This window comes from Corvus cornix, chromosome 20 (assembly GCF_000738735.6).
Source record: "Corvus cornix cornix isolate S_Up_H32 chromosome 20, ASM73873v5, whole genome shotgun sequence".
Lineage (NCBI taxonomy): Eukaryota > Metazoa > Chordata > Aves > Passeriformes > Corvidae > Corvus > Corvus cornix.
The window spans coordinates 6,151,460-6,161,014 of record NC_046349.1 but is presented as its reverse complement, the minus strand read 5'-3'; the positions used below and the strand labels follow the sequence as shown (position 1 = coordinate 6,161,014).

General features: G+C 48.2%; 1 protein-coding gene across 2 annotated transcripts; it reads left to right on the top strand.

Annotated features, from left to right (window-relative positions):
* Positions 1-74: 74 nt before the first annotated feature.
* Positions 75-8,829, top strand: LOC104687742 (osteoclast stimulatory transmembrane protein). 2 transcript variants are annotated; one of them, XM_010396992.4, is made up of 3 exons: positions 75-5,693; positions 5,777-6,815; positions 7,793-8,829. In XM_010396992.4, the coding sequence occupies exons 2-3, from the start codon at positions 5,778-5,780 to the stop codon at positions 8,156-8,158; spliced, it is 1,404 nt and encodes a 467-aa protein (XP_010395294.2). In that variant the 5' UTR covers positions 75-5,693; position 5,777; the 3' UTR covers positions 8,159-8,829. The 2 variants fall into 2 exon arrangements, with proteins under 2 accessions (XP_010395294.2, XP_039419465.1); XM_039563531.1 differs by having other exon boundaries at positions 75-6,815.
* The last annotated feature ends 726 nt before the right edge of the window (positions 8,830-9,555 follow it).

Here is a 9,555-nt window from a genome sequence, read left to right as displayed (position 1 = left end):
CTGTTTGCTCTGTAGACTGAGGGGAGAAAAGCAAAGCCCGAGCCTCCTCCTGCTCCAGCTTCACCCCTGATTTGGGCCGTGGCTCCCCAGGAGGAGCAGGAGGGCAGTGCCGTCCTGTTAAGCAGCGGAGCAACGGGAAAACCCCTGGCCCAGCATCTCAAGGCTGCTCTGCTCAAGAGCCTTTGAGCATACCCCAAATCCCTGTTCTGCTTGGCTGTGCTGGGTTTGGGCGCTGTCGTTCTGCTCGGATGCTCCTCATCATGCTTTAGCAAAGATGGGCTGAATGGGGAGGGAAAGTTGCTTCCTGCAGTTTGCTTTTTCAGCCGGCTGTCCGTGAACAGCACGGGATTGCTGTCCCGGGCCAGGGAACAGGGAACAGGCTGTGCCCGCAGGCGCCGCAGGAAGGAGCCCCGCGGTCCCACTGCCCTGAGCCGCTGCTGCAGGGGATCCTCGTCAGCCACTGGGACAGAGCTGCCTCTGTCCCTGCAGCCTGGAGGACAGGCAGCAAGGGCTTTGGGATCATCCAGTTCCGAAGGGTAACATCCAGTCCAGCTCCAACACAGATGTTGGGGTCACAGGTTTGTTTATGGTCTCAGCTCTGACTTGGTGCATCCTCTGTGATCGAATCCAGAATGGTTTTCCTTGGGCTTGAAAGCAGAGCTGGAACCACAGAGTTTGTGTAGAAGCCTCCAAAAATCACTTCCAGGGTCCTGGCATGCCTTGGCACTGTCTATCCAGGGATCAGGAAGTGTTTCACAAATGCAGCCAGGGCAGGTTTGTGATCTCTGGGCTAATGTGAGAAACTGAGGCAGACAGGGGACCAGTGACTTACCCAAGGTCCACAAGGAGGCCTTGGCACACCTGGGAAAGGTGTAAGAAGCACCTGGATCCTAAACCTCTTTAGTCCAAGACCTGTTTGCCAGCTCTGGCAGCAGCCCTGTGTTTCCCAGGGCTCCTCAGAGGATCTGATTTAAGGCATGAGGACAGCAGCATTACCTAATTCTGCTCTTTATACCCAGGCATCTATGAGAGCATAGTCTGGCATACTTGAGTTTTAATTATTTTTTTTTAAACAGAGATTTTAAGATTTAGTATTTCTGGGGTTCAAAGGTAAACAGGCCTGCATGAATAATTTCTGATTGCATTTGCTGCTGCTAGTACTAAGATTTGCCAAAAGCAGCTTTTAATGGCAAGTCAACCCCATTAGTCTTGAAGGGTCTGTGATATATGTAGAGATATGAAAATTCCCAGGAAAGGGTATTTCAAGTTCTGTAGTGACCTTCTATAACTTTGACTGTGTTATTTTAAAGGAACTTTGCTTGCCTATGCACCATTTCTCTAGGAATGTAAAAATCCAACAACCATCACAAAAGCCATTCACATTAGCAGCCTCCTTGTGAATTTTAATTAACAGGAAATGCCACTCACGCATTGAAATTCAACATCCAGAATATCTCTGCTTTACTCCTTTGATGTTCCCCATCCACTCCTGGACCAACATCCATATGTTCTCCTGAGACACTCGGAGGAAAATAATTTTGGTTTATTTACAGTAGGAAAGCATTTTGTCCTTGTCTTTTATCCCAGAAGCATTCGAGTTGCTTTACAAACTGTTCACACGGAGGAGCTGCTCTGTGAGTCCTTACAGCAGAGAGTGATTCCAGAGCTGTGCTCGTCAGTTTGCACTCAGCAGCGATGCTGGAATTTCAGGAGAGACAGGGAAAGATTCCTGAAACAAATGAAAGTGCAGCATGATAGGGACTTCAGCTATTACAGGTTAGATAGCCTTGGTTCCCTTATCCCATTTATCCCTCATCAGTCGCTGAAAGGATATTGCTGGGATTTCCCTGTATTTCTATAGTAGTAACCTAAGAAGACATGATCTGGCTCTGTGTTACTGCAAGTTGTTCATTTGCATGTGATTTTAACAAGCAAACAGCCACCCCTAATTGGTTAATCTTTCCCATACCCTCAATTCCTCGAATGGGCAGAATAACGTGATCCACAGGTGCTGATGATACTGCCATGGAGAATTATCTTCAGACTTACATCATTCTATTTTAGCCCTTCATTCATCTTCTTTCTCCAGTCATTTTCTTAAACTGTATAGTTAATTTACCCCACCCTCTACCTGGGGCACAGTGTCACCATGACAAGGTTGCGCTGTCAGCACAGGTTGAACTTGCAGGTGTCTTGGCACAGGCCCACCCCAAACACTGCAGTCTGCAATCAGAACTGAGTTTAAAACCTCTGTGCTGGTGGGTACAAGCTCAGTCCTCATCCCTAGTCCAGGTAAAGCCAGGCTCTGTTTCCTGGCAGTGATGCCAGTGGAATCCTCTGCTGCCTCATAGTTCCAGCAAGCTGCTCACAGGCATGTGGGGCTCAGTTTCCTCCTGTAGTGCTAAAAAGTCAAAATTGGTGATGTTAGAAAATTTTAGAGCTTGAGCTCTACAGAGACTGGAGCTTGTCAAGAAAGCAAATGCCCTTTATACCATCTGGAAATGAAACAGGGTGGGTAAAAGGCACCTTGGAGCATCCTGGGAGGACATAGTGTTCCTCCTTATGTTCATCAGTTTTTCTTAGGACTCTCCCAACCACAGAGTATTTCTTTTTCAGAACCAAGATGAGCCAGACCTCAGGGTCCTTGAGCAGAGTGTGACCACAAGATGTCACAGTTGCTTCGTTGCGATGCGTGGTCCTGCCTTTCCCGTGTTGCAATCCTGCCCCTTTCCCGCTCCCAGCCTTCACCTGCTGTTCTCCAGGTATCCCTAGGAACACACACACTGGTATTGGAGTTTTTTGCTGCTGTGTTTTGTTTGTTGGGGGGTTTTTTTGGCAAAGAAAACTTGTTCATTTTGTTCTGGGGAAGGTTAGGCATTTATGTTTCTAGCTCATTTACAGGTAGTTCATGGTATAAAATCAAAGTGACCCCAGATTTATGCCCTTGCTCTAGGTCCAGCCAGCAGAGTTTTGAGTTGAGCCAGAAGAAAAAATCTGACTGCAAACAAACACTTCTTGGTGCTGCCAGAGTTACTGCTCAGTGTCCCCACAGACCTCAGGTGCCTTTGCCAGATGATGTAGCAGACTCAGAAAACACCGCAATGTTGTGGACTTGAGAGGTTTTTATTCTTTATAGCCTATTGCTAATTTTTTTTTTTTCTGCCCCAGAAAGCTTCCTGGGTAGCCTGGAAGGGGTCCCAGGGGCTGATGCTAAGATCAGTTCACTCTGAAGTAGAGCGAGAAAGGAGTTTAGTTGTAGAAGAAGCTGATGAGCCTTGCAGGATCCCGCTATGGGTCTTTTGGGTTAGTCCCTTATAGTGTGCACATTGAATTCAAGACCTAATTCATGGCCTGTGCAAGCAATTGCTATGGATGCTCCAAACAAACAGCACTTTCTTTCCCGCCCGCCTGGCTGGTGCCTCTTCCCGGCTGGAGCCAGTCAGAGTTTCTCATCCGGCCTCTGAGCTCCGGGACACCAGAAGGAAAGCTTTGCTCCACCAGCCACACAGGAAAAACAAAACCCCCAACTACAAAGCAGAGTTGTTGAGTGGAGCAGCAAGGGCACAAGGGACCTGGTGCCTGCAGGAAGGGCAGAGGAAGCGGCCGACGTTTGCTCTGCTGTTGCGCTCGTCATTCCTTGTCCTCCAATGCCTGCCACTGCCATGGGCTCCAGCCGTGTCCCCTGGGGAAGGTGCTGCTCTCCCACCTCTCTCTGGAGGGCAGAGCCCCACGTGCTTTGTCCCCAGGGGTGGCCGGGACAGGGCTGACCTCCAGCCCTTTGCCCTTTCCCACCCAGGGGAGCATGAGAACATCCCGGGGGCCCGGCGGTTCCCAGCTGGCGGGAGGGCTTGGCTTGGGACAGCCCATAAGGGATGGGCTCAGTGGCAGCTGGGTGAGTTGTGTCACCCTTGCCCACAAATGGTGGCTTAGCATGAGAGCATCTGGCCAAGGCACAGGTTTGGTGGGAGCCAGGGAAGGCTCCTGTAACCCCCGAGCTCATAACTGAGGAGCAAACATCGTGGTTGGTCCTCATCTCCTGGTGAGCAGGTTTGGTGGCTGGAGCTCTGTGCTGGGCACATCCTGGGGGCCAGGCAAGCTGATCCCTTTGGAGACTGCACATCCCGGCCTGTACATCTGGGAGCTTCTCAACAGTTTGGGAATCCTGACTGTGGCTGGGTTTTCTCTGCAGTGGATTTGCAGGGAATTCAGAAAGGTTCAAGTTTGAAACTTCCTCTTCCTCTGCTAGGACTGTGAGATGAGCCTTGAAGCTGTTTGTGAGCCCTTCACACAGTTTCAGCAGGGACCAGCAGCCTGCCAGAAGAGATCAGTAGTTACCAACTGGTTTGCTGGATCCTGCTGTGTCCTTTGTGCCATGACTGATGTCTGAAAGAGGAAAAGGTCCCTTTTGCTCTGAGAGAGATGCCAAGCCTGCCCGCTGCTTGCTGGTGGGCAGTGTGAGGAATCATCTGATTTCCCCACAAGGAATGATGACCCTGCAGTGTCTGTATGATCCTTGTTCCATCTTCATCAGCCCACATGTCATTGACTCATTTTTTTTTCAGCTATGTGTCATTAAATTAAGCCTTCTCTGCAATAACAGTAAGACCAGAAGAAGTGCAAAGCCTGAGCAGTGCTGTGCACCCTGGCACTGTTCTGTAGTGCTGTTATTCCCCGGGCTTCACTCACCAGGTTTTGCACACTTCAGGGATTGCCAGTGTTGCTGATCCGAATTGCCTTTAAACATCTTGGTTTTTGAGTCCTGGCTCTCTGGTGCTGCTTTGGATTCCTTGCCTGCCTCTTCTAACAGCCACATCCAGGATCCTCTCTCAGAGCAATAAGGCACTGGAACATGGAGAGTTTTTGGGCAAGTCTGGGGCACCTCACTGCCACTGGGTACGTAGAGTCAGCTTTAATCCCTCTCTGTCTTGATAGCTGTTGTATGGCTTTTTCACAGAAAACCTCCTTTGCTAGTCAAAACTGTGCCAAAGGATAGCTGAGGCTGCTGTCAAGTGGGAGAAAGGGATTGCCTGGCTGAGTTTAATCCTGGGGACAGGCTCTTCTCCCCTCCAGGTTTTCTGGTTTCCGGAGAGTCGCTCCAGATGTGAGGCCTGAGAAATTATATTCTTTCCCAAATGTTTGTTTCCATTAGACATTTAAATAGATTTATGGGACATTCATCCTGTCTGTAGTGGCCAAATTCTTGTCCTTGGAGATTTCCTCTGGCACTGCAGCTTCAGTGTGAAACTGTGTTCTCTGTTTGTCACCCTTAAACATGTAGGTTTGTGTTTGGCCTCCTCTTAAGAGGCAGGGAGAGCACCACTCAACTGCCTCTTGTCCATGTAACACCTTTTAAATACAGAACTGGTCTAACAATTTCCACAAAAGCCACCAGCCTCCTCTTTCTCCCTCCAACATCCTCTAAATAAGCACCAAAGCCTCAGCCACTGCCAATGAGCTGACCCCTCAGAATGACTCTGTTATGGTTTTTATAAAATAACACAATGCTTTCCTGTGCTTGCAATAATAGAGGAGCAGTTGCATTGTACTTGGTATTTATTTTTCAATAAATGCTTTGAACTTCCCTGTCCTGCTGCTTCCAGGGGAGATCTCAGCCCCAGCTACTCAGGGAAGTTAGCAGGGAAGTAGAGAAGGGTGAGACCAGAGGCACTCAGAGGAGGATATTGCAAAGCCCTGTAAGTGACCATCTCCAGAAAGCCCCCTAATTAGTCTTTATGACCTTCCTCTCCTAACACCCATGTACTTGTTCTTTTTCCAGGATGAGAGCCCGTGTCTACTGTGAAGACTTTCTGTTCCCAAAGGTGCACAGAACTGTGGCAGACCTATGGTGGATTTACTCCAAACCTGTCCCAGCAGATGGCAGAGAGCTGTGGACCTTGTTTCTGCAGTGTTCCTGCATTACAGCAGTGATAGGAGGCCTCTTTTACAACTGGATGTTTGCTTCCCTGGAGTACTCCTGGCACCTCTCCGTTGCCATGGCCATCTCCTTCAGTCTGCTCCTTCTCCTGACCCTCCTTTTGGTGCATCCTGCCCGTTGTGTCTTCAGCATGATCATGCCCACGTTAGGCACCAAACAGGGCCGGAAGCTTCTCTTCTCAACCTGCATCATGATCGCAGTGGTGAACATAACACCCAACATCATAAGCAACATTAAAACCATACTGCAGCTTATTAAGTGCACCTGCAAGAACTCCTCTGACAGTCTTCTGAACTCAACTGCCCTGCTAGAGAAAGTTTCCTGGGAGTTTGGGGATGCAGTCCAAGAAAGCGTTCCTTCCCTTTATAAGCCTATGAATGGACATTTTCGCTTTTCATTGCTTCAGAACAGCTCCTTGATTTATCAAAAAATGCACCTTGCCGGTGAGAAAATTAGCAGAGAGTTCTTGTCTGTTGAGGTACTGGTCAAAGACTCAATACGAGTAGCCAACAGACTGGCTGCTGGTTTCTCCATGCTCTATCTCTGTTTTGAGTCCACCTGGTATTTGAAAAATTATCTCACCAACCTCCGCTTCGACAATTTTTACATCACCAAGAAGCTGGAGCGTTTAGCTGTGGACAGAAAAGCAGCTCATCTGCTGGTGGGCTCATCCAAAAAACTCATCCGACCAACAGGCTTGAAGCTGTCCTGGGAAGAAGTGGTGCTGTGCCTCATGCAGGCCATGCTGGTCACCGTGGCCCTGATGCTGATGTTGGTGGTCGTGGCCATGGACCACTTTGCGTTCAGCGTGGCAGACACGGCGGTGAGAAGGGCAGCTCAGTTCTCTGTGGTGCCCATCACTCTCAACATCAAATACAAGGTGAGTGCTGGGCTGTCCTGCCCTGCCATGTGTGGGGACCCCACTCTGTGTCACTTCAGGGAGCTGGTGGTGGGGATTGCAGTTTTTGTACCCTTATTTACACAATCCTGACTTTCCAGCAGCCAGCTGGATGAGCAACAAGCTTTGGGGAAGGAGGCAGTGGCACAACCTCAGTTGCTCCTCCCAGTGCATCAAATAGCAGCAGACACACTCCAAATTACAGCTCCTTGGGAGCTTGGAGGGGAGCAAATAGTGCCTCATGCTGCAAAGAAGCTGCTAGCACCAGGCAGTCAGGTGCTCCCGTGTCTCCAGGTCCCTTCCCTAAGCAAGGTGGAGGATGGGAGTCCCTTGGACACTGTCCCCCCACTGCAGGGTGAAGGCAAGTCCAAAAGGAAGGGGGCAGCTGATGAACACCGAGGATGTCTCCTCATCTTGTTGCACGGGCTGTTTCTTCAGTAGAAATCCCTGCTTGCTGCCTTTGTTGTCACCCTCTGCAATCCTTTTCACAAACCTCTCCAGGTTCTATTTCAGTATTCTTAGGCTTGGTGTTTTAGCTTCCCTCTTCTGCCACACAGCCTGCGTCTCTCCCCAGCCCTAGGATCCTTAGTGCAGATACCTGCTTATGATGGATTTATAGGAAAATAATCAGGTCTTTAAAAAAGCCTCTAATATTCAGATATTCAGCCACTAATACCATGGTCTGGATGATGTCTTTCACCATAAATCCCATACAGTGAATGCCTGTTACCATCTCTGTAACAGTGGATGAAGATATGAGATAGGACTGGGTCTCACCATGCCCAGTACTCAGTGCCTGCACATCACACTGTTACTCAGCCTGAAGTGTTCACACTCTTCAGTGTCCTTCTCTTAATGCTGTAACAGTGATTCCACACCCCCAGGCTAATGTTTCTGTAGTAAACAGCTGATTTTGGTTTCTTCATACCCCACTTACCTATTAACTCTCCTTATTACAGGTTGAAATACGCATCGTGCCCTTTATATTCCAACTTTTACCGGGTCCTTCTAAGGAATTACTACTCGGGGACTTCAACAGGACCTACCACCATCATCTGGTCTTCAGCTCTGCCCACTGCAGGATCAGCCCCCCCACGCCTCCCAACCCCTCTGTGCTGCTGGTTATAGGGCTGCTCTTCTGCATCCTCTATGCCACCGTGTTCCTGGAAACCTACGCTCGCCGCCTGTGCCGGAAAATCGCAGCCTCCTTCTTCCAGAGCTGGGAGGAGGAGCGAGTGCTTTACCTCTACAGGAAACTCTCCAGGAGGCACAGGAAGGAGCACAACTGTGTGAAGGGTGCTTTTGGAAATCAGGGGGATGTCTGACACCACAGCACAGGCTTCTGCCACAGGATCACACATTTAATTTTCCAGAGTTAGAGAAGTGTTCGGAGCCTGGGGGAAAAGTTGAAATGTCATATTTTTGCATTAATTTGAGAAAAATGGGCTACATTTCCTTTTTTTTTTTTTTTTTTTTTTTAATATCTAGAAAGTCTGGAGTCAGCTGTTGCAGGAATGGTGGGAGATGGCTCATATGACTTGGGGCATATCTGCAGCATTAGGCAAGGTTAACTGGGAAATACATGGGAGTCAGGGTCAGGGAGGAGCTCATTTCCAGCTCGACACATCTGTATACACTTCCTTTCTTTCTTAAGTTATCCCTTCAGGCAACAAAAAAGGAAACTCATTTGACTTGATTGATTTAATTTTCAATTAGTTTTTCTTTCAGGCTTCATGCACAGAAACCTGGGTAGACCAGATAAATTTAGAGGATCGTTTATTCACCAAAGGAAGGGTCACTTCAACCTGCTGAAGTGAATTCAAGACCAATATGACCATGAGAGGCACATCCTGGGCATGGGTGGTGGTGGAAATCAGCGCATGAGGACTTAACAAAATCTCTTCAAAAAGGCTGTTCAAAATAAAATATAAATAAAATAGCTGAAGGACCTCAGAAGAGAATGAGAACAGTCAATAAAGGTCAATTTGGGTGTCGATCTCTTTTCCCAAGTAAGAAGTGATAGGATGAGAGGAAACAGTCTCAAGTTGTGCCAGGAGAGGTTTAGATTGGATATCAGGAAAAATTCCTTCAAGGTCTATCAAGCACTGGCACAGGCTGCCCAGGGCAGTGGTAGGGTCGCCATCCCTGGAGGGATTTAAAAGACACATAGATGTGGCACCTGGGGACATGGTTCAAGGGTGCCTTGGCAGTGCTGGATTAATGCCTGGACTTCATGGTTTTAAATGTTGGGTTGTTTCAAACTCAGAAACTGTGTTATTGTATCCGAATGAACAAATCCATCACTTGGGCAGCATCTGAAATGTGTTATTTTTGACAGAGGCAGATTGGGCACCTCTGCAAGGGCAGGAGCCGGAGGAGGGGGAAGATAAACCCCTGCCAGGTTAAGAGCTAAGCAACTTCACAGCTTCATTTCTTCGAAGCATCTCTATTATTTTCCTCCCTTCTTCCATTAAAGCCTTCACTAAGGTAATTATTTGACATAATGCACCTCAATGAGATTAAATGACAGAAATTAAGTGGTAGCTGCTGCCAGATGCACCGAATTTTCTCATCTTCTGAGGTACTTGAAACAAGTATATTTGGATTATATTTTTTAAGCATCTATCTGACAAAACCCTGGTGAATTCATCTCCCCAGATTTCTTAATGCCCTGCTGTTCTGATGATTAATCCAAGCACCTTTATGCCTCTACAGCAACTGA

Bases quoted from the DNA above. Each gene is read 5' to 3' on its own strand.
- LOC104687742 (XM_010396992.4), top strand. From the start codon at position 5,778: ATGAGAGCCCGTGTCTACTGTGAAGACTTTCTGTTCCCAAAGGTGCAC. The intron at 6,816-7,792 runs GTGAGTGCTGGG...TCCTTATTACAG, and splicing joins CTCTCAACATCAAATACAAG to GTTGAAATACGCATCGTGCC.